The sequence below is a fragment of the Urocitellus parryii genome, chromosome 11 (assembly GCF_045843805.1).
Source record: "Urocitellus parryii isolate mUroPar1 chromosome 11, mUroPar1.hap1, whole genome shotgun sequence".
Taxonomy (NCBI): domain Eukaryota; kingdom Metazoa; phylum Chordata; class Mammalia; order Rodentia; family Sciuridae; genus Urocitellus; species Urocitellus parryii.
In genome coordinates this window covers 57,831,723-57,858,055 of record NC_135541.1, presented here as the reverse complement: position 1 = coordinate 57,858,055, position 26,333 = coordinate 57,831,723, and the positions used below count along the sequence as shown (strand labels likewise).

The 26,333-nt window shown below is 32.4% G+C and overlaps 1 protein-coding gene across 1 annotated transcript in view; it reads left to right on the top strand.

The window, feature by feature from the left end:
• Window positions 1-26,333, top strand: part of Pigk (phosphatidylinositol glycan anchor biosynthesis class K) — a 128,744-nt gene that overhangs the window by 89,267 nt on the left and 13,144 nt on the right. Inside the window, exon 10 of the mRNA XM_026409712.2 lies at window positions 1,357-1,441. Within this exon, the coding sequence (XP_026265497.2) occupies window positions 1,357-1,441 (85 nt within the window). The remainder of the gene's footprint in view (window positions 1-1,356; window positions 1,442-26,333) is intronic.

Sequence of the window (26,333 nt, the reverse complement as noted above, 5' to 3'; positions counted from 1 at the left end):
GACAGTTTATTTTTCATAATTTGTAAGAATTTTCAAAGTTTCTTGAAATTGTTACGTTTTTATGCTAATCCTAATCTATACACAAACTTTCACCTAGATAAAATACACTTGAATTTCTTTAATCCTGTCTAAAACTTTGTCTTTATTTGAATATCTGCCCTTTCTCTTGGGAGAGATGCCAAAGTTACCAGATTGCTTTACTGTAGCCATTGAAATTTGGGACCAGTCTATATTTTTCAAGAAAACTCAAAGTTTAAGTTTTTAAATTTTAATTTTAATTTGATAAGTTGATGTATAATTCACAGAAAAAAATAGAAAGGAAGTTTAAATATGTGAAGTTCTCATCTTGAAATCTAGTGTTTGCTATTTCTAAAAAGTTCAATAACTTTTTAAAAAAACTTTTATCAGATTTTTTTTTATTTAGGAAGGTTTTCTAACATTCTTATTCCTGTTCTTTACTATTTTATATTGTATTAGATTTGTATTATGTCAATTTGCATCTAATTTTAAATGTATATATTTAAAAGAAATATTTTTCATATAAAATGAACAATTAGGGCTGGGGTTATAGCTCAGTGGTAGAGTGCCTGCCTCTCATGCGTGAGGCACTGAGTTAGATCTTCAGCACCACATAAAATAAATAAATTAAATAAAGATATTGTGTCCATCTACAGCTAAAAAAAATCGAATGATTATGAACAACCAATTGTTTTTATTTCATTTTATTCATATATTCATTCAACAAACATTGAGTATTATATGGTGAACACTAGATATACAAAGAAGAAAAAGCATGATTTTTCTCTTTAAGGAGATAAAAATAATATACCTAGACTGTTAAGAGCAAACAAAGAAAAGAATTGGTGGTTGGTCCTAACAGATGTAATAGTGTGGGAAAAGTAAGAGTTCTGGAGATGGAAGGCCTACTCCGGGGTGGAGAGTAGTTGGATATGGCCAAAACAGTAGACTGGTATATAGAGAAGGTGTTGCTAAAGACAAGGCTTGCAAGAGATTGGAGCCAGGTTTTGAAGGTCTTTAAATGCTGATAAAAACTACCTCCTATGAACAGAGGGTTCTTCAACATTTTCAGGACTCGGAGTGAAAGATAGGAACTGAGAATTTTAGATGAAATTAGCTAATTTCATAATAATTGCAGTTTGAATACATTTTTGGTCATGACCTTTAACATTTTTCATTGGGTAGTTTTCAAAAATTATTGATACATGCTGATTATTTCAAAAACTTATGTTAAATATGTGTATTGTAATATATTTCACTAGTGGCATATTTAAATATTTTCCATATTTAAAAATAGTATTTGCCTTAGATTTGTGTTTTTTATTTCTTTTGTTCTAGCTATACGGAAGACAGGATGGATGAAGATCTAATGGAACCTTTGAAATATGCTGAACAACTTCCTGTAGCTGAAATAATACACCAGGTTTGCTTTTCATTTTATTCTTTTGAAAGAAACAAGATTTTTTAATCTCTGAAAAAAATTGCTTTTGTTAGTTTTCCCCCAGAATCATTGTGCTATAGCTGAAAGGCATTCCAGGCCATCTATCCCTACTTTGGCTGCACTTATTACAGTTAAGTCTCATTCAAAGCACAATATTAAAAGGCTACTTACTGTGCAACACTTACTTATGTGAAATACAGGGTAATTGGAATTATCTTTTGTATATTGCTTAATAACAAAACTTAATTTCAGAAAACTTTAATTTTGAACCATTATGTATAGTACTTGTTAGTGAGAAGGAGAAAGACCTGAAAAAAATGTCATTTTTTGGAGTAGCTAAAAAGAGAAAACAATCTTGCCCTACTTCTTCCACCCTCCTCCATTATCAACCCTTGTAAAGTATAATTCTAAATGTCATGTGGGCAATTTGTTCATTTCCAATTATAATGACTCTCTCATCCCTTCTACATAATGATAATTTTAGAAAAGGCAGTGTTGTAAGTATTTAAGCTTAGACTTTGTACTATAATTTTGGCAGCATATAACCTCTGACCTGCTGGGCCAGAATCTAATACTTCTAAGTGGCCTGTTGACTAGCATTATAGCCTTTACACCTAGAAGATTTTTTAGACCCTTACAGATGATAGAAAATATTAAAAGCCCTATTACATGTTAGAATTTCTTAGAATTTTATGAGTATTAGTTATTATTGTGAGGCTTTTTATATGTCTTTTTCATTCAAAAGAAATTTTATTTAGCTGATATGGGTTGATTAGAAATGGCAGTTTGAGTTTATTAAAAGAAACAGGGACTTTTACTTTCAAATGTTGGCTATATAGATCTTTTCACCCGTATAAAAATTTAGTATTAAAATTCTGTGAGAAATTATTTTTAAAAAATGGTCAGATATTTGCCCCTTTGGGGAGCTCATCTGTGCTTGGTAATCAGGTCCAGTTTATATGTCAGGAATTCCCCAGTGTTGTCAGAGCTTAAATGACCTAACAGTCTGCAAATGTCACATTTAAAATTCTGTCTTCATGCCTGACTCTCAGCATAAATGAATTAAACAGCAGAGCAGGCAGCAAGTCAATATGTTCTTAACAGTAAGAGTGAGCAGTGAAACAGTTTGTGGTTTGTTCAGAATAGGTAAATAGAATCTGCCTAGAACAGTTCACCTAGAATAAAATCTGAAGAGGAAATAAGAATTAACCTTTAAGATGGTTGACCAGTTGAAATGTCAGTAATATTTTTATAGCATGAATGAACCAATAAACTAACCTGGTTTATGTAACATCTGTGTTTTATAGTCATACACTGTGTGAATTCAAAGATGAAGTATATTGAGCCTGGTGAAAATTTTATTTTTTTTTCAGTATAAAAGGCTGTTAATTTTAAGACTGAAGATAAACATTATAATTAAAATTATGTAGTACTGAATTTTATAAAATTTCAATCTTTAAGAAATCTTGCATGGGTAGGAATTTTTAAATTCAATTTTTATTTTTATTGAACAAAATTTTTTTCTCAAGGAGTAGTCAGAAAAGGTCATTGTTAATATCAGATTCTCCATTTATTCCTGTTGTTATTTCCCTTTTTTGACTTTACTATAACTTAGGGACTGTTGTCAATGAGTTGTTCAAGTGGTCTTTAAGAAATATATGAGTTATGGACTAGAGACATGGCTTAGTGGTAGAGTGATTGCCTAGCATGGAGGAGACACTGGGTTTGGTCCCCAGTACTACAAGCAAACAAACAAAACAAATATATGAGTTATGTTGCCAAAAGTTGATTTATAAGGTATTATAAAAGTATCTTTTCCCTAAGAAAATAATATGATAATTAGGTTTAGTTAATTTCACAAAACTTTTCAATCTATAATGTATTTAGATTACATTAATCTATAATGTATCTAAATATTAAGTAATTACAATTAATGCATTATTGTTGTATATAACTAGCCTCCACCCGTATCTGTTTGTATGAAAAATAATCTTGCATCATACTTTACCTGTTTTAGAGCATAGATTATTTCTATTTGATATAAAGTTGTTTGCATGTTGTATACATCCTGTTTGATTATCTTTCTGGACATTCTTTTTTTAAAATATTTTAGTGGTATATGGACACAATATCTTTATTTATTTTCATGTGGTGCTGAGGATCAAACCCAGTGCCTTACAGATGCTAGGCAAACGCTCTTCCACTGAGCCACAACCCCAGCCCTTTCTGGACATTCTTGACTGATTGATATTCCTTTCAGCATCTTATATTATGCCATCTATACATGAATTTGAATGGTTGGATATGTACTTTGAAAACCAGGGCAGGCTCTCTTTGTCTCTTCTCTATTACCCAGGCACTAGAAGCCCGGGACTCTCACTGATAGCACCATTTCGAAGCTGCAGAAGAAATGGAGGATTCCAAGAGAGAGGACAGGGACAGTGTCTATATTAGGAGGAGCAACTTGAGAAATAGAAGAGAGGAATGAGTCTTAGTCTTTGACTAATTCATTTCTTGTATATGATACTTAAACTGTTACACAATCAGGAGCAAGTTTGGATTCTCGTTATTTACCAGTTGGTATTGCCAAATTATTTACCGTTTTTTTAGTGGTCCTACCAAATATGATTGATTGTACATCCGAGTAACCCAAAAGATTCAAGTTACAAACAATAAAACTAATAAGAGAAACTGGTGAGGTAGCAGGATAGAAGTTAAATAAAATTGATAGCTTCTTTGTATTTACAGTAAACACACAGAAATGGAAATAGGAAAAATGTTCAGCTACAGCAATGCAAGGAATATTAAATAATTACAATTAAATTTAACAAGTAAACCATATGACCTATAGTAGGAACCATGGAAATGGACCAGGTTCCTGACAACTACTCAGTGGTGGTGAGGGAAAAACAATATCATAAAAGCATTTGTTCCCTCAAATTAGCAATTTTAATTATAATGGAAACAAGTTTTCTTTTAACATTAAGAAAAAACAACCACATGATTTATGTGTAAGAATAAATGTCCAAGAATAATCAAATAAAGTATGTAAAAGGGAGAAGGGACTTGCTTAACTAAACATCAAAATATTTTCTGAAAACAAATATAATTAGGTAAATGTGGTATAGATAAGGAATAGACAAATGGATCAATGGAACATAATGGAGGAGTAGATTTGAAGCTTTCTTGGTTCTGATTCACAGTAAGAAATATATTTTACACGCACGCATCTTGGCTGTGGATGTGTACATGTGTTAAAATAAAAGTTTCATGACCCATTTACCCTCATTACATATAATATACTCTGGTATTTTCTTTTCCTGTTCCATTTTGTATTTTTTAAAATGCCAAATAAAGCCCACAAAATTGATGTTGTAAGTAACAAATGGTCTCAAAAGATATATGACTCAAAAGACACTATAGAATCCAGAACAAAATTTATTATATTTGAAAATTTAATATATGATAAAAATAGTATTTTATCTCAGCAGGAAAATAGCTAAAATTCTATTTCATACAATAATGTATACAAGATAAATTTTATTTATTAAAGACTTATTCTAAAATAAAAAAATAAAAATCTTAGAAGAACATTTAGGCTACTGCTTGAATAATGTGGAAGTAGGAAAGGATTTCTTCAAAAAAATTTTTTATAGTTGTAAATGGATAGCATGTCTTTATTTTATTTATTTTTTTATGTGGTGCTGAGGATCAAACCCAGTTCCTCACACGTGCTAAAGGCAAGTGCTCTGCCACTGAGCCACAACCCCAGCCTAGGAAAAAATTTCTGAATGAACACAAAAAACCCAGAAGATGGATTTAATACCATAAAAGTGGAATATTTTAAAGGATTCAAGGAACCATTAAGTTAAAAGACAAATGTTAGGATCAAGACTGACATGTTTACAGGGCAGAAAATAGCAAATTGATTAATATCTATAAGATACAAAGAACTCTTAAAAGTTTAGAAAGATACTAAATTTTTAAAAAGTTTCATTGAAAGAAGAGATGGTAAGCAATTTAAAGAAAACCAAAATGATCAGTGAATAAAAGAAGAGCCTTAAACTCAATAAGGAAATACATATTACAAATCCACTGTAATTATGTAATGCCTATCAAACTGGCAAAATTAGTTATACTTTGGAATTTATTTGGGCATTTTATCAAATGGTTAAATAGTTATCATGTGACCAAGTGATTATAACATAGATATATACCCAAGAAATATAAAAAGTCTATGTGTGACCATATAAAAACAAACAAACATTGCAGCATCCTTTTTTGGGGGATGATACTAGGGATTGAACTTGGGGGTCATTCAGCCTCTGAGCCACATCTCCAGCCATATTTTGTATTTTATTTAGAGACAGGGTCTCGCTGAGTTGCTTAGTGCCTTGCTTTTGCTGAGGCTGGCTTTGAACTTGTGATCCTCCTGTCTCAGCCACCAAGCCACTGGTGTTACAGGCATGTGCCACTGAGCCTGGCTGAAGCAGCATCATTTTTATTAGTTGAAAAAAAAGGATTTCTGAATGAACACAAAAAACCCAGAAGATGGATTTAATGCCATAAAAGTGGAGTATATTAAAGGATTCAAGGAACCATCAAGTAAAAGACAAATGTTAGGATCAAGAAATAACCTAAATGTTCATCACCTGCTAAGTAGATAAATAAAATATAGTATATCCGTACAGCAGAATATTATTCAGCAATAAAAGGATGTAAAGTAGTAACATGCCTAGATGAATCTTATAACTTATTAAGTGAAAGAAGTCAATCACAAAAACTCCCCATTTATATGGTTCCATTTATATACAATGTCTAGAATAGCCAAATCTATAGAGTCTGAAGGTAGATGAATGATTGGTTAGCTCTGGGATGAGGTGGGGGAATGAGTACTCCCTGCTAATAGCTCAGGGTTTCTTTTTTGGAATGATAAAAATGTTCCAAACTTACTAGTAATTATTGCATATCTTTGAGATATATTCTAAATCCACTTAATTGTACATTTTAAAAGGGTGAATTTTTTTTAAGGGTGAATTTTTTGATATGTCATTGTATCTCAAAGATATTTTATACACTAAAATCAACTATTACTCACAGAGGTGCTTACCCTATTGTACCCTATTGTTTAATAGGTGAACTTTTCCTGTCTTTCTAAAAGTCCATCTGGCAATATCTCTTTACATTTTATATAAATTACACTCTTTTTAAAAATATTTATTTTTTAATTGTAGTTGGACACAATACCTTTATTTTATTTATTTATTTTTATGTGGTGCTGAGGATTGAACCCAGGGCCTTGTACATGGTAGGCGAGTGCTCTACTGCTGAGCCACAACCCCAGCCCCTACATTATACTCTTGAACACAGTAGTTCTACTCATGAGAATCCAGTCCATACTTCTCATATATAAATAAAAGAACTAATTATATAAGAATCTCAGAACAGTGATACACATACACACACACACACACACACACACACACACACACACACACGCACACGCGCCTCACTATGACTATAACAAACTAGAAACAACGAATGTCTCTCAACATAATTGATAGTAGTGCATATGATTTTCAGAAGCTATAATTCAGTAGAACATGTTTTTCTTTCTTTTTTGATAATTGGATTTATTTTCTTACCAGCTAACACTCTCCCATCTTCGTGTTTCAGCCACATGCAGAAATTGAATTAAGTCCCTTCTAAATAAAGTCATGCTGAGAGTTTGCTCTTCTTCCTAGGATGATGGAATCAGAACTTAGGTAATAGGGTCTAGTTGACATGGACTCATGGCACAAAGAGATTCAGTGTTCCTCCACTGAAATATAGACTCTTATATTATGGTTTTTGGATTGGCATTTATCTCTTCAGATAACCACTGAGAAAGCATGAACAACACATTAATATTCAACATATCATTTTTCTGTACATGGTTGCATAACTCTGGTAAAGTTAAAGCAAGAAACCAGAGTAACAGGAGAGAAAAACTCTTTGCTATCACTCTTTCTCAGACTTTTCTGTCTTCTGATTTTCTCACTTTTCTTTTTCTCCTTTGCCCCATATTTCCTTCTATTTCAATATTGTAAATCGATGTGATATGAATCCTTCCCAAGTATTTGGTGAATTTTATTTTTTGTTGTTGAAAAATTAATTAGATGGAGTGTCTTATCTATAGTACACTTTTAATAAGTATGGTGATCACTGATGTTGAATGTAGGTTTCTTTCAGACAGAGAGTTAAGGGATCTCTAACAGTCACCAAAGTGCTTGTCAACAGACCTGCTATATAAATAAACTTAGATTTCTTTCATACCCAACAATGGTAGTATTTATTAAACATTTCTGAGAAGGTATGCAAATTGTAGCATTCATTATATTAACAATTTAGGCAGTCTAGTGGTTCTGCAGAAAAATATAAAGGTGCAAATCATAGGAAGTGTAAATTGCTATTATTGATGTAAGGGGCCTTACCATATATGAAAGTACAACTAATCCTTTTAAGAGTTTATTAAGCTTATTAGAACTGATAATGTTATGAACAAACAGCATACAAAGAAAGTGGTTTGGTAAACCTCGAATGCTTATGTTGATAATTTCTCTTTAAAGGTGATTATTTTTTTCTTGAAATTTGTTCACTAGGAAGGAACATGTAGTACTATGTTGAAACAGATACAGAGAGAAGCAGATGATTTTTCCATATAAGTAAACTTTATATATATACTTTGTGAATATTAATTTGAAAATTAAACCACTTTTAAAATAGCTTAAATTTTGAATTCAGATTTAAAACTGTTGAATATAATATGGAATTTTTATGAAAAGTTGATATTTTGTTTTTTTGTAACAGAATCACTTGCTGATGGGTCAAATGTTTTTGTGCAATTAATAGATTTATTTCAATTAATTTGTAAGCATAAAAAAAATTGATTAGGGGCTGAGGTTGTGGCTTAACGGCAGAGTGCTTGCCAGGCACATGTGAGGCACTGGGTTCAATCCTCAGCACCACATAAAATTAAATAAATAAAATAAAGGTAGTGTCCATCTACAACTTAAAAAAAAATTTAGTACCAGGAAGAGTTTATTGAATTACAAACTAGTGATTTAAAAATAATCAAGACACAAAAAAGTCTTTTGAAATGAGAAATCTCTATGTAGTTAGTATACATTATATGCATATGTCTGTGGTTATGGTGAGATTATAATAAATTGCCAAGTCAATCTTAAAGCAGGAGACAGAACCTTTATTCACCAGCCAACAGTCTGGATCCACCAGCTGGCATGCCAAAGGGCAGACTGCAAGTCTACACCCTTTGACCCCCTCCTGGGGTTTGAGTACACCTCTTATAGTTCAAAACCTTATTAATCATAAGTGGCTGTTGCTTTTATTCAAAATCATAAACAAAGCATCATGAGATCTAAAATCATAAGCAGAAGGAGGAGTGGATCAAAACATCCCTAGTTAAATACAAGTTAAATAATGGTTATTAACGTCTACACAGTCTCTGACAGGGTACATTGTCCAAGAAAAATGGGAACCAAAAAGAAAACAATTTTACATTGTATAAGAATTGCCATTTTGTGTTGCCAAACATGCTGTGCTAAACAACTGTTGATGGGTACAGAGATGGGATGTTCCCATGGAGAAGCATTTCTTATATGACATGGAGCCTCAGGGTAAAATGGAGTCTGTTTTGCCATTGCCCATAGAGCTTGGCCCATAACAGTAATATAAGTTTCAAATATAGATGTTGCTTAAACTTTACTTGGAGTAAAAAGGAAATATACAAAGAAATGAAAAAGTAATGAATGAATGAAAAAAATACACACACACACACACATATATAATTTAGCTATTATTATAATACTTTTTCTTTAGCCTTTTCTAGTTATGTATGTCTTTTCATTTATTTTATTTTGTATCAGGAATCAATTTTGGTTGCCTCTGGCAGATATTAAATGTTTAGGTCAGTATCTTTTAGATATTGAAAGTGACACTAAAGTGAGAAATTTTGGTAGATCTTATGAGCAGATGAGAATAGATATATTACCTAGATGACCTAGAAACCCTAATATGTATATGGATTATGTAAATTGTGAAAGTGACATTACAGTTCAATGGTAGATTCAGTAAATGAAGCTGAGATAATTATTAACTCTTTGTAGGGAGAGGGATACTAGATTCTTGTTTCATAACACATGGGCAAAGTAAATTTTATTTGGATTATAGGTTAATAAAAAATGGAAAATATCAAAATAATTATAAAAGATTGCTGGCAAATATTTATGGGTAAGGACATTCTAAGCCTGAAAATAATGGCAAGAACTACAAAGGAAAGGTAGATATCAAAATGAGCAAACATTTCCCACAAGTATTTAACATCTTTATATATATAGTGTATAAAGAACTTTTACTGATTGACCACACACACAAAAAAAGGCGGGTGGGGGAAGGAATTAAGAACTTATAGAGACATGCCTTAAAAGACGGAATACAAAGCCAGCATGTGGTGCACACTTTAGTTCCAGTTACTTGAGAAGGTGAGGTGGGAGGATCTCCTGGCCCATGATTTTGAGACTAGCCTGAGCAACATAGCATGATCCTTATGTTAAAAAAAAATAAATAAAAATACAAATTGCTAAGTGACTGATAAAAATGTGTTGATGTTCATTAATGACCTAAGAATTGTTCATTTCAACCAGAAAATACCTTCAAAACTAAATAACAATAACAAAAAACCTCTTAGATTAGCAAAGATATGAAAGGTAGTAGTTGTAATGATTAAATCATTGGTATGGCTGCAGGGGAGTGTAAATTGGTACAAACTGAGTATAATTTGGTAGTTTGTACCCAAATTTGTGTGTAAGTTAGTTAAAACATTACAGATTGAACACACATTTATTCTTTTCCTTTCTAAGAACCTAAAATGAAAGATAAGATACAAAAAAATGTGTAAACTCCAAAAGACAAAGAAAAGAGAAATTAATTAGCAGATGAGAGAGGCAAAAAAATATGGAAGAAGAAAATAGTCAAAAATTGGTAACCAATTTAGCAGAATAGAAAAACTGAGCTGTAACTTTCATCATAGGGGAGCCCTCTAAGAACAAGGCAGTTCATACTGCAGAACCCTAAAATGGTAGATACTAGGCATCTCAAAAGTTGGGTCTAAAATGGAACTCCTTTGTCCTTTTCATATTTATCCCTCAGAACACTGTCTTCAGGCTTATATTCTGTTAGGCAGAAGATTAGAGAATTTTTCACTAAAGATACTAGTCTAATATAAAATAATGTACAGGGCTGTGGTTCTAGCTCAGTGGTAGAGTGATTGCTTAGAAAGTACAAGGTCCTGGGTTCATCCCCCAGCACTTTAAAATATAAGGGGGGCAGGGAGGGAGGGTGGAGAAAAAGTACATTTGAAATTTACAGGACCTCAGTTTAATAGTCCCAGTCTGTTCATCCCACTCATAAACCCACTGTTTGGTTAATATTGCTAAAGTATGAAGAGCTTATGATCTGTTGTTTTATTGCCTCTTAACTACGAAGATACAATCAAGGGTCATAAGACTTTTGTGGAATATATTCATTATGAAAGACAAAGATCAGTATAAACAAATAGAAAAGAGAATTTAGCAAACATATATAATGGCAGGAACAGAAAACAACAACAACAATAGTAACAACTTAAGAAAGAAATGAGAAGATGTTTATGACCCAGGATCCCTTACAAAAAGGAGTATTTAGGACACAAGCAAAAACTCAGCAGTTGAAAATCTGAGTAGAAATAACAATTTCAGTATAAGGATTTGAAGGAGAAGTTAAGGGAAATCCTCGAAGGTAGAACAAAAGGACAAACAGAAGGAAAATTAGATATTTTTTTCTTGCTTGCTTTTTTTTTTTGGTGGTATTGGGGATCTAAGCTAGACCTCATACATGCTGGGGGCAAGCACTCTACCACTGAGCTGCATCCACAGCCCGAGAAAAAGATTTTTAAAATATAGGAATAACTGTTGGTACTCCATGGGTCTATTATATATCTATACCTCTTGTTAGTAGAGGTACTGATAGCTTTTTATTCTGGGATCATCTTGTCAAAGATGTTTATATAAACTGGGCACGTGCCAGTGGCACAGGTTTGTAATCCTAGCAGCTCAGGAGGCTGAGGCAGGGAGGATTCCAAGTTCAAAAAACAGCCTTAGCAATGTAGCAAGGCCTTAACGCAACTTCGCGAGACCCTGTTTCAAAATTGAAAAATAAAAAGGGCTGGGGATGTGGCTCAGTGATAAAGCACCTCTGGGTTCAATCCCTGGTACTAAATAAATAAATAAGATGTATAGTGAACAACCTTGGAAGACAGTGATAGTGACTCTCTTGGGTAAAGGGTAGGCTTGGTTGCTGTCCAGTAAAATAAATGGCTATCTCCAAAGGAAAGGTTGGACAGGTTTATTGCAGCTTCTTATAAATTTGTTAGTTACCTACACCTACAGTGTGCTTAATATTTAACCTGGGCCTACTACTCCACTGCCCTTATGGGACTTGGGGGGGGGAGTGGCAAAGGGTAACTGGTACAAACATGAAGTACATGCTGCTGTGAGTAATAAACTTCTTTATTCTGCCTGTGTCCATGAAAATGTGTTAGGCTAATTTGTTAGCTTGGAAATGGGGCGAAATTTTGGACCCTTCACTATTTCAGATAATACCAATGGGTCTAACATCTGACTAATAAAAGTACTAGAAAAGTAAGAAAGAGAAAATGGAGGGGAGAATATATTAAAGAAATAATATAAGAAAACTTTTCCAGAACCCAGTGGTTCATTGAGTACTTAAAACAATGAATAAAAAATGTATTTTATACAAATTATCATAATTTTGGAAAAATTAAAACAGCAGAAATATTAAAAACTTATAAAATCTTTTAGTATGAAAAAATACCATAACGGAATAAGAATCACAATCTCATCATATTTCTCATTATTAAATTTAAAGTAAGAAAGTAATGGAGTGATATCTTCAAAATTATATGAGGAAATAATTTCCAACTTAAGATTCCATTAACTACCAAATTGTCCTGCAAATATAATCACATAGGAAAGATATTCCAGGTCTTAGAATTTTTTTTTCTTTTTAAGAAACTACTGGAGATGTGATTCATTAAATGAAAGAGTAAACAAAAACCTGGGAATGTATTGTCCAGGGCACAAGAGGTTGTTCCATCAAAGTGAGATGCTAATGAAATTTCCAGATTGATGGTAAAGGAAATTTGGGGTAACAGTTATGTAGAATTTAAATAGTAAAGAGTACAAATTGGGATAAGACAATGGAGAGCACCCAAATGGGGTGTCTTGAATTCATGGAATGATGATAAATTATCTGATGTGTATAATTAGTTATCACTAAGTTAACTCTTATATTTAAATGTAAGAGTTGATGACTACATAGAAAATTAAGTCACCAGGAGAATGAAGTAACTATTAACATCAGTAATAAAAGTTATATAATAAAATATATGTTGTCAGATGTATTTTGTGGCTAACCTCGAATAACAGTTGCATAGTTATAAAAATGAAACTGATTTAATAAAAATTTGTGGTATAAATGCTTAGGGAAGAGTACACTTCTATAAAAGAACAAAGGCATGGTGTGAACTCAGTAAATACTAAGTACTGAATTAAACCTCCAGGAGTCTCTCTGTTCTTGGTCCTGATGATTATAGTTTTCCTTTGTTACATTTAGCTTATCTTTACTTTCTAAACCTATTCCTAAATTAAGCAAACGTACACACACACACACACACACACACACACACACACACACGTATACATGTAAGTATATATACACATGATTAAAACCTCTTGATTAGAGATCTTTTGGTACAATATTTTTTGGGGGAGGGTCAAGGTGTGTAAGAAATTCAGTTCTGGGACTCAAAATATTGAAATAGTTTTATCTTCAGTAATTCCGTTCTCTCCACTAAGACAAAGACTCTGCGCAAACAAAGCCACAAACTATATTTACTTAAAAAAACAAAAAACAAACCAAACTTCATTTCTTATGCCAGTGAATACTCTGCCTTGATGGAGAACTGTCACTCTCTCTGCCCCTCATCTGTTTCTATCCATATTCCAAGGCCTTCTCTGGATCCCCTATTTTGATCACAGGACCTCTTACAAATCTTTCAATATTTTGACACTATTAGTAGATTACAAGATCTGTTTTTAAATGCATCTCTGTACATAATGATGCTAGAGTGTAATCTTACTATTCTCTCTTATTCAGACAAACTGTATAAAAGGTTACTATAGAGCTATATATCATTATGGATTTAGTTTTCTGTAGGCAAGTATTGGTTGTCTTCTGCTAGGTCCTTGCTTAAAATGTGGAAGATTATCTTACAGAGTCTTGTTTAATCTGTTCTTTTTTTTTAGTCCTAGAGATAATTTTTTTCCAGCATCACCAGTTTATATAATATCTTGGTACATCTGTTGTCTGCCATGGGGTTGTTCTTGGCATTTGGGTAGGATAGTTCCTTCAGTGTGCAGGATTGGTCTGTGTATTGCAGAGTGTTTGTCATCCTTGGTCTTTCCAAACACTGGTTGCCAGTAGCACAGGTGCACTGCTTAGTCACCATGACTCCAAAAACAAACCCAAACCAAAAAAAAAAAAAAAAAAAAAGCAACCAGAAACATACATGTGCCCTCACCTTTTCTGGACTCCTCACCTGACACAAAACACAATACCACCTCAGGTTGAGGCTCACTGCAGTTTCTGCCCATAGAACCTTTTGTTTGTCTATTCCAGCCCCTTATTATTGTGACATTTCAAATTATTATAATTGAAAGTCTCTTCTCACTTATCTACATCTGAAATGTTGTCTTGAATTCTGCAATTCTAGCTTCTGTCATTATATGGCATGGATTGGGGTAATTTTTCAGTTCTTTTATCCTTGTTTATGATTAGTCTTCATTTTGTTCTACTGTAGCCATTTTGACATTTTAGTGTTTTTCTATTCTAGTAATGCCTACCCATTATAGCTAATCCTTACTAAATGTTTCCTGAAATGTTTTATCAAATAGACAGTCTCTGATACCTTTCTTAAAATGTGTCTATTGAATGATCATTATCAGGAAACTCAACAAATGGTACTGAGTCCATTTACTCTCTTTGCCTAGGAATTGACTTAAATTACTTTAAAATCTTACAGAGCTTTCCCTTAACATAGCAACTTTAAAACTAAAGTGTAGTGAAAAACAATATACTGTTCATTTATTTTCATTCAAATTGTAAGGCAAGTAATGAAAATTAAACTACTTTGAGGCCATGTGCTAGTTTTTTAATATTGACTGTGATATATTTTTAAATTAATATGTTAACCCCAGTTTTCATATTATAACTTATGATATCACTTCCAAAATGTCACTTCTCGAGGAATAAATGAAACCATGAAACTGTTTGGAAATAGTGATCAAAAATTTCAATAATGATATTTCATTAACTTTATGTAAGTTTGAAATGTTTGATCCATCTAAAACTGTGTCATCATATAACTTTATGATATATTGTTTTATATTAAAAATGAAAAATGGGAGCCTGACTAGTTACACATTTTCCAAAAATAAAAAATAGATTCCTGCCATTTTTACAAAATTTGTGAAGATTTTAAAAAGGAGAATAGTGATATTAATGAGGAGGCAATGAGGTGGATATATTCACACCTTTTCTCCCTCCCTACCTCCTTTCTTTACTTCTCTCTCTCCCTTTCTCCTTCTTCCTTTATAATTTTTTGCACATGGGTTGGTTTTAGTTGCTATTCATCCTGTTCCTTAAATATCTCTCAAATGTACCTCCTTTCCATGCCATTCTGACTGATGTGAGATGAAATCTCAGTGTAGTTTTGATTTGCGTTTCTGTAATTGCTGATGATTTTGATTTTTTTCATATATTTGTTGGCCATTTGTTCATCTTCTTTTGAGAAGTGTCTTTAATTCTTTGGCCAATTTATTAATTGGGTGATTTTATTTTATTTTTTTGGTGTTAAGTTTTTTGAGTTCTTTATATATTCTAGATATATAAAGTTTGAAATGTTTGATCCATATATAAATGTGTCATCACATCACTTTCTGATATATTTTTTTTTAATAAAACATCTTCAATGTTGTTAATTTAGGTTTTCTCTCTTTTGGTTAGTTTGGCTGATGGTTCATCTATCTTATTCTTCTTTTCAAAGAACCAACTCTTTTTTTTTTATTGGTTCTTTGTATTTTTTATTGTTATTTTAACTGATTTTTAGGTCTGATCTTAATTTTTTTCCTTCCTTCTACTGATTTTGGAATTGTTTTGTTCTTCTTTTTCAAGGCCCTTGAGATGCATCATTAAGTTGTTTATGTAGTCATTCATATAGCTATAAACTTTCCTCTTAGATCTGCCTTGATAGTGTCCCAGAGGTTCTGGCATGTTGTATCACTATTTTTATTTGAGTCTTAAGAATTTTTTAATTTCTCCCTTGATTTCTTCTATCACCCACTTCATCATCAAAATTGTATTGTTCAATCTCCATGTGTTTATATAGTTTCTGTAGTGTTTTGTCATGTTGATTACTAATTTCATTCCATTATTATCTGAAAAGATGCAAGGAATTATATTCTTTTTTTTTTTTTTTTGTAATTTGCTAAGAGTTGCTTTGTGGACAAGTGAAAGTTCCATGAGCCACCGAGAAGAAAGTGAATTCAGCTGTTGTTGGATGGAATATTCTGTAGATGTCTGTTAAAGGTCTTCCATCTTAAAGTGGTAAGGCCAAAATTTGAATATAGGTTAGTTTCACTCTAAAGTCAATATTGTTGAATACTACGCTGCATTCCCTTCTTTTGGACACTTAAAATTTCATTCTTTGTCCTCAGAAAATGTGATTGAAGTGAAAACAGGTGTAATATATGTTTTAGTTAATTAAACCATATTTTGAAAGAACTAAATGTCAACAGATTCAGTTCAGTGTGTTTCAGCAGATAAGTTCCTTTATTTGAAAACAGACCTAAAGAGAATCACCCTTTTATAATTCTAGTTTTAATTTCTTTCTTTACCTCAGTTGCACTTGACTTCTTAAGGAGGTTTGAGACAAGTAGAAATCTAAAGAGTCATGGATACAAAAAGTGATGGAGAAGGTTGCTAAAGAATAATAACTTTGCTTATTTAAAATTTTACCTGTATGGGGATGGGGTTGTTAAGTATGGGAGGAATAGATGAAATTTAGATAGGTCAAAGGGGAGGGAGGGGCCATGGGGGTAGGAAAGACAGTGGAATGAGACGGACATCATTACCCTAAGTACATGTATGAAAACATGAATGGTGTGAATCTACTTTGTGTACAACCTGAGACATGAAAAATTGTGCTCTATTTGTATGATATGAATTGAATTGCATTCTGCTATTATATATAACAAATTAGAATAAATAAAATAAAAAATATTTTAAAATACAGAAAAAGGAAAGAAAAAATAACATCAGATTAAAAGAAAATTTACCTGCAGATTACTTACTTGAAAGAAACACTTTGGTTATGTGATTACTTATTCTGAGAATCCATATTTATTCTAAACAGGTCAGTGACCTTAAGGATATAAGACATCTGTGAACTATGCAAGTACGCTAGCCACCATTTATAACATGATTTTCAAGAACACTATTATCTGATTTTTGTAAAACATAATAAAATAAATGTTTAGACTATAACTTATTCACCAAAGATTGCCTTACTAATTTTTTTATCTGTTCTCCATTACTGTGGACAGCCTAGTAGATAAAGGGATATCCAAATTTGTAAGAAAAATGAGTGTCCAAGAACCTGGATGATCATTAACTTGCATGAGTGGACCTTGAATACTTGAGAATTAGCTATATGCAACTAAAACCATTGGTAATTAAAAACATCTAGGAAAATACACATTTCTCTTAAAAGTCAAAGTTTGTCACATTTAGAGTTTGTCACATTTAGAAAGTAAACATCCCTAATGAATATTAGGCATTTGATCCTTTGCATTGCTTTGAATATTATGATAAATAGTAGTAAGTACCTTCCTTCTCTTTACATTATAGTTTCATCATCTTAATAAGACAAAAAACTTTGAGAATTTTTAGTGCTTCCTAGAGAATATATTATGAAAATTTTTTTCCTTTTTTAAAAAAATATTTTTAGCTGTCATGATGACACACGTCTGTAATTTTAGTGACTTGGGAGGTTCAGGCAGGAGGATTACAGTTTTACAACCAGCCTTGGCAACTTAGTGAGACCCTATCTTTCAATACAAAAATAAAAAGACTGGGAATATTAACAGGTGCCATGATAAAATCACAGTGACAGTTTTAAATTGAGTTTTGATCTTTTAAAATTCATTGTAATTTTGTGAATATGCCAAATAGGAAGAATTTTTTTCTGTATTCATTTATATTATGTTGTGTTACATAGCTTGTGGTGTATTCTTGGGTTTTCTGATTATATTTGACTTAAGGGTGAAGTACAGACTAGTACTGTGGTGTTAGGGCATAAATATGGCCTTTGTTGGAGGTTTTTGTATAAATGTAGTCTTTCTGAGGATTAAAGTAAAACACTACTAGAAATAAAGAGTTGGCCCTTTTTTAGCTCCAAGAAATAGGAAAATGATGCTCCTCAGATAGTCCTCAAGGTATATATTTGTACCCACTGTTAAGGTAGAAAATATACAAGGAAGAAAAAGTACAGTGAAGAAAATAGAACCAAACCACTTATGCCCTCTTATGCCCTCAGTGGATCCTCTGCTGCTAGTGGGAAGATTTTAATTTATAATGCAATATTTTTTCTTTTTTTTAACTAATTAACATCTTAGTTAAAAAAAAAAGAAAAAAATATATTGTTGCTTTTATCAGTTGACTTTCATTGTTACGTGACCATCTTAATGAAGTTGATTCCTGTCAAACCAAGGATCCACCAAAATTAGTACCAGACATATCACTGGAAAAAGGAAAATAAAGCCCTGGGGAATCTCTTCTCATAAATATATAGAAACTGTTTAGATATAGTCATTAAAATGTAATCCTGTCCCATCATGCTGTATATGGAGCAGTGTTCACTGACTTGCAACAGACTAAAATAGTGAAAGTAGGAGTTACTTAGTCTGTCATGTAAACTGACCTGAAATCACCTTAATGTGCTTCCCAATAAGAGTTGAGGTTATTCACTTTAAAATCGATATATGCATGTCAGGAAGTTCCTATTTTGTATGAAAGTATTCCGTATCCTTAGCAATAGATTTTTAAAATTTTTTTAATAATAAAAAAATGGACACAGTACCTTTATTTGGTATTTTTTATGTGGTGCTGGAAATTAAACCAGTGCCTCATGCATGCTAGGCAAGCGCTCTACCACTGAGCCACAACCCTAGCCCTTTAATTTTAACCCTAAGGATTAACTTTTATTTTAGTATACGGATCATATTTGATGGGCAATTTGTGTATTATTCTTTTGATTATCTCAGATTATAATTTCTGCTAATTTCTAGAAAAGCAGATATTTTTGTTTTTTACTTTAACTTATATTTAAATGTATTTATCAGTGTTTAACCAATATTATTTAATTTTTTCATTTTGTTCGCTTATCTTTTTAATTTACCAGTTCTATACCTGAGGTTCTTAGTATCTTGTGAAAGCAAAATGGTATTCACTTTTCCTAATTTTGTCTAATTAAGAATTTTCTGGCTTAATATGTGGCAATAGACATCTTAATCTTGTGAAATAATTGAACATGTCTACCTTTAGGTAGTGTCATTCAGCCTATAACATTGCTAGAGAGAAATGTAATAATTATAAATGGATATGTTATACACTAATTAAATTTTTTTCTTCTCCTAAATAGCTCCATATTAGTAAAATTATTCAAATTACTAAAGTTTGTATAGAATAGTAATTGGCATTTCAACTTTGTGTGTGTGTGTGTGTTTGTGTGTGTGGTGCTGGAGCTCAAATCCAGGCAGGGTCTCCTGCATGTTCAGCAAGCACTTTACCACTGAGCTAAATTACTAGCCCCACACAATTAATTTTTTAGAATTTTCATACTTTTTATTTAATTTCTTTTCTGGTGTATCTTACTTGGCTGTTTCTGCCTATGCTAAGATGATGTTGTGATATGCTATAAGCCTTATCCTCCTGTCTTCAACTAGGATAAAAGTAGAAAAGAGCTGTTGAAGATCATTGTTATTGATTAAATCACATAGAGAGTGTTTATCCAGGGAAAAGATCATTGTATACAGTAGTAAAGTATATGAAAAATAATTACAGGATTTTTTATTGTAAAAATATGTTAAGCATTTTTATAATGATTGCTGTGACTAAAAGTGACTATTTTATTAACAATATACTGTCAAACTTTAGATAATTTAGTTTAAAAGAAATTTAATCTGAACTTTTTTGATACAAGCAAATAGAGTTCCAAAAAATTAATTTGAAGGAATTAAATTTTTTTCTCCCATGAATGATTTTATTTAAGCACAGAGGGAGGCTTACTGATTTGTTCTTCAGCCTATATATCTCAAAAGACAAGATGCCATTCTCGAACTTTTAACACTTGAAAGCATTATGATGATTCTCTAGGGAAACCCACATTAAAGAAGTTATAAAAATTCTGCTTGAAAATAAGAAGTTGGACTTTAACTTTATTAAACAGGAAAATAACAGAAGCCCATTATATACATTTTAATTTTTCCCTTAATTGTTTATTCATGTAGGAAAATTCTACTACTGATAAGAAGCATTATTCATTCTTGATATGTTGATGGGTTTTTCTTTTTGTGTTACATATAGTTTTAATGTACTTTTTGACTTCTCAGGTAGAATGAATTGTGGTAAGTAATTGACATTTTTTTTTTTTTTACAGATTGAGAAAATTTCCTCATGCTTTGCAATCATAGAAAAAACTAATAGTAGACATACTGATTTTTCACTGATTTCATAGAATAATATCTCAATGTTAGGCAATCCTAGACTTAAAAATCTGTGGTACCCTTGAATCTCTTATATTCCACCAAAGGTTGCCAAGTGTAGATTAAAACATCTCTAAATGATGGAAAATCCTCTCATATCCCTATTAGAGGACTGCTTTGTTAGAAAATTCTTTCTTATATTTTACGGGAAACAATCTCTCATACTTTACACTTCTTCATTTTAGTTCTAGCACCAAAGGCTTTATAAAACAAGTCTAATCTTGGTTCCATCTGCCAACCATCTTCAGATATTTGAAAAATTACAATTTCTCAACTTTTCAAGTGTCTGTCTTAAGGTTAGAAAACATTGTGGTATAGTCAAAAGAGTATGATCATGGGGCACAGTGATGCATACCTGTAAAATCAGCAACTCTGGAGGCTGAGGATCAGGGCCAGCCTTAGCATCTTAGTGAGACTCTGTCTCAAGAAAGGAAAGAGGAGGGGAGAAGAGGGGAGGGGAGGGTTGAGAATGTGGCTCAGTGGTGGAGCACCCCTGGGTTCAATCCCTAGTACTGCTCCCCCCACCAAAAAAATAAAAAGCTTTTGGAATGAGTCAGAACTAAATTCAAACCAAAATTAATAGTTTTGTTACCTTGGGAAATTTTCTTACCTGTTAGTCTACTTCTTCATCTGGTAAACTGGGATAAATGATAACTTCAATGAAGAATTCCTACAAGATAATGTATATAGAGCATCTGGCATATTCTTGACACTCAACAAATACTGGTTCTTTCTTCTTTTTAAAATCTTTTTGTTTATTTTTTATATGGTTTTGGGGATTGAACCCAGGGCCTCATGCATGCTAGGCAACTGCTTTATCACTGAGCAAGGTATCCACCCAAATACTGATTTTTGACTAATGTTAACTTCCTCTTCTTTCTTCTTCCTCTCTCCTTTTAAGTCCTCCCTTCCTCCTCCATATTTAGAAGAGTGTTTTTAAGAGCACAATGTTATTTATTAGGACACAAATGGGTTAAAATAAGGAAGTGTTATTGATCACTTATTTAGTTACTGCCCAATTATTGGGCGAAGAGAATTCACCAGCACTTAACCCTTTTACTACATTCATTTTAAAATTGGCAGGAAATGGTAATTTCTATTGAAGATCAGAATCAAATAAAGAATAATGTTCTGCAGGTTTCTTTGGGGATTTAAATATCAGTTCCTTCTAACATCTACTTGCTACTCAAAGGAATTTTGCAAACCCTTTTAGAAAGAAAATAATAACCAGAATTCCTTCTATCAGAGGGCTTTTGCAAAGGACTTTTACTTATAATTATTTTTGTATTTTACAATTTGATTGTTGATCTCTCTCACCACAGTGTAAACTCCAAGGATTATGTCTGTCTGCTTATCATTATATCCTAGTCCCTAATTCAATGCCTGGTGTATGGTAGGCACTCAGCTCATATTTATTATGTGACTAAAATAATAAATCATTGATCCATTTATATCTGATTAGTAAAACTAGGTGTACATGTAAAAAATTTCATTTGACAAGAATATGACTAGTTGGTATACATTCATAATCAGAAAGTTTTGTAGTGAGCACCAGTTTTGCTTTAAATTTAAAGTAAATATCAGTATCTTATAGGCAGCATATCAGTAAGTTTTGTTTTCATTCAGTATAATAATCTCTTAATTGTTTAGACCCTTTTGCTTAACGTAATTATGTGTGGGTATAAGTATACTGCTGTTTCCGTTTGCCCATTTGGTTCCCTTGACTTTTTTTCTTGCCTTCTTTTGGTTTTATTGGTATGATTCTATTTTTTCTCTATTATTAATTTATTAGTGAATTCACTTTGTTGCTCTAGAGTTTATATTATGCATCTTCAATTTATCTGTTTACTAAAGTATAGCATAAGAAATTTATATTTCTAATTTTTCCTTTCTATACTTTATGCTGCTATATACATTTGATTCTTCATATTATAAAACCCACAACATATTATTATTATTATTATTTTTTAATAATCAATTACCTTTAAAGAAATCTAGGAACAAAGACACCTATTTATCATTTCTGTCTCTCCTCACTTATTTGCGTAAGTCAGATTTCCATCTGGTATAATTTTTCTTCTGCCTGAAGAACTTCCTTTAACATATCTTGTGGCATAGGTCTGCTGATGAATTTTCAAAGCTTTTGTTCTACTAAAGGATGTTTTATTTCCCTTTTATATATGAAAGGTATTTACACTTGGTATGTTTTGCTTAGATTTCTTGGTTAACAGTGGTTTTTCGTTCAGCACTTTAAAGATGTCTTTCCATTGCTTTCTGTCCTCCATGGTTTCTGACAGCCCATCTTCAAACATTCTGATTTTTATTCCTGTGTACCAGTGGCTTACGAACTCCCTTATAGGACCAAATAGTAAATACTTTGGATATGTGGGCTACATACCCTCATGGTCTTGGTGCAGCTACTCAACTTTTGATGTAGTGTGAAAACTGCAGTAGAAAAGCTATAAATTAATCAGCATGGCTGTGTTCCAGTAAAACTATAAAATCAGGTGCCTGGCACAGGTACTATAGTTTGCTAAATCCTGTTCTGTAAGAACAGTCTCTTAAATGCACATTAAAACTACACTGAGATTTCATCTCACTCCAGTCAGAATGGCAATTATAAAGAATATAAGTAACAGTAAATGTTGGTGAGGATGTGGGGGAAAAGGTACACTTGCTGGTAGGCCTGCAAATTGGTAATTGATGCCACCATTGTGGAAAGCAGAATGGAGTTTCCTCAGAAAACTTGGAATGGAACCATCATTTGACCCAGTTATCCCACTCCTCAGTATATACCCAAGGAACTTAAAATCAGCATACTGTAGTGATGCAGCCGCATCTAGTGTTTATAGCAGCTCAATTCACAGTAGCTAAGCTATTGAACCAACATAGGTGCCTTTTAACAGATGAATGGATAAAGCAAATGTTGTATATATCCACAATGGACTATTACTCAGCCATAAAAAATGAATATGACATGTTCTGGTAAATAGATGGAAATGGAGACTATCATTCTAAACGAAATAAACCAATCCCAAAAAACCAAAGGCTGAATGTTTTCTCTGATATGCGGTTGCTAGCACACAAATAAGTTGTTTGTGTTTATTGCTGGGGCGGAGAATAGAAGTTCATTGGATTAGACAAAGGAGAATGAGGGAAGGGATGGGGAATGGGAATAGGATAGACAGTAGAATGAATTGGACATAATTTTCCTGTGTTCATATATGAATACATGACCAGTGTAACTCCACATCATGTATAACCACAAGAATGGGAAGTTCTTATATGTATATGTCAAAATCCACTCTACTGTCATGTCTATTTAAAAAGAACATTTTTCATTGTTTTTCAGTATTTTGATTGTGATGTCCCTTTGTGTGGTTTTCTCTAGTTTTTATTTGCTTGGTATTGAGCTTGTAAATTTGATAGTTTGTAGTTTTTTGAAATTTGGAAGAATTTCAACCATTATTTATTTTAGTTCTTTTTCTCTCTTTGCTCTTGGAAATCCGGTTGTACAAATGTTATCCTACTTGATATTGTGCTGTAGTTACTTAGACTCTGTTTATTCTTTTCCTTGCCTCTTTTTTTCCCCTTGTGCTTCTTTTTGAATGATTTCTACTGCTACCTATTCTCTGATATTTCTTCTGTAGTGTGCAATCTGCTGTTAATTACATCCAAAGCATTTTCATTTCATATATCATATTTTTCACATTTTTTATTGGTGCATTATAGTTGTACTTAATGATGGGATTTATTGTTATGTATTTGTACATGTATACAATGTAGCAATACAATTTTGTCAATATCCTTCCCTAGCACTTCCCCCTCTCTCCCTGCCTCCCACCACTTGGTCCCTTTTTTATACTAATCTCCCTTGATTTTTATGTGATCTACCCCCATTTTTATTTATTCCTCTTTAGCTTCTGCACCATTTATCATATTTTAGCTTTAGAAAATCCCATACAGGTCTTATTTATACATTCTGTTTCTCTCCTTATATGTTCACATTTTCCTCTGCATCCAATTTAAAATAGCTATTTTACAGTCCTGTCCACTCAATCTATTCTTTTATTTTTGGGTCTGTGTCTTTTAATTACTTTTTCTCTTCTGGCTGTGTATCATATTTTCTTGCTTCTTTGTATGCTTGCCACCCCACTCCCTGCCTTTTACATTTTTATATTTTTCTGTTGTTAGCTGCTGGATTTTGCATTTTTGGTTTTAAGTAGTGAGTGATGGATTTTGTTCTGGGGTCCCTTTGATTTCTTTGTGGATGCTTTTAGCTTGTGTTAGGAGGATCCAGAATAGTCCTTTTCTTTTTCTTTGTTTTATTTTATTTTTTTTGAGAGTCTCACCATATCTGATACTCTGATTTAGCATCAGCTTTGACCTGATGCTCTGTGTATTACAAGTTCTGTCTACTTCCATAAGTGTGAACATGAACTGTTTCCAGCTCTGGGAATTGTTTAGCCTTTGGTGTTTTTACCCCCTCTACCAGCTGCAGATTGTTTGTTTGTTTTTAGTGATCTGAAGATTGAACTCAAGACCTCACACATGCTAGGCAAATACTCTAAAACTGAGCTACATCCCTGGCCTTATATATAGTTTAGTGTCATGCATGTGCAGAATTAGAAAGCTGCTAAAATTTTAAGGAGACCCCATTTGCAGATCCCTGGAGTTTTAAAAATAATTTTGTTTTTCTTTGTGACTCCAGTAGTGTATACCCTGCAAATTCTAGCCACCTAAACCTCCTTGAATTCTAATCTGTGTCTTTTCAACTCAGCAAGATTAGTTGGCTCTCCCTCCCTGTGCTGCTGCAGCTTGAACTGCCTCCAGGCAGTAAGCTTGGAGCAATTAAAGGACTAGTTTTCTATTCTCTCAGCATTAAAAAAAAAAAAAAAAAAAAAAAAAAACAAGAAACTGCTGCAACTTGTCCCAGTGTCTGAAAATTTTTCTTATTTTTGTCTGATTTTTTAGTTATTTAGATGGAAAGATAACTCTCGTATCATTTAATCCTTCATAGGTAGTAACAATTCTAATTACCTCTGAACAGACACAGACACTGTTGATAAATGAAATGTTATTATTTACTTTGAGAGAATTATAGGTTACTTAGTTAAGAACTAAAATTAGATAATATGTTTCAAGCTTCAAAATGTTTTTCACACATTTAAAATAATATTTTTTAACTGATGACTTCTCACTGTGAACTCCTAAAATAGATTGTTATTTGATTGTTATTTGATTACTGCAATTCTTTTTTTTTCTTGTTATTAAAGCCAAAGCATAGGCTAGTAAATTAGCATTTGATATGATTTTCATATTTGAATATTTTATAGTTCTTATTTTCAAGAAAGAAATAATAAAATAATGATTGCCTTATTGTATTCAAAGCTGAGGATATTTTGGTAAAATTTAGATATGAATATTAAAAACAGATCAGAATATAGTGGAATCAACTCACAAATTATTGTGTGAGATACAAAACTAATGCCCAGAAAAGAAATTAATTATTGGTGGAATATTAGAATAGACTTTACTTAGAGGTGATACTAGATCTAGGACTTAGAAAATAAATAGGTATGGAAGAGTAGGAAGAATTAGATTGAAATATTTCATTCTCTTTTCTATTTTTTAACATAAATTGAATATTATGACTGTTATTGTGGATGTGAGGTGTCCCCCAAAAGCTCAAATGTGAGACAATGCAAGAAAGTTCAGAGGAGAAATGATTGGGTTCTGAGAGCCTTAACCCAATCAGTGAATTAATCCCCTGATAGGGATTAACTGAGTGATAACTGAAGTGGTAGGGTGTGGCTGGAGGAGTGGGAATTGGGGATGTGGCTTTGTGGTACATATTTGTATCTAGCAGCTGGAGA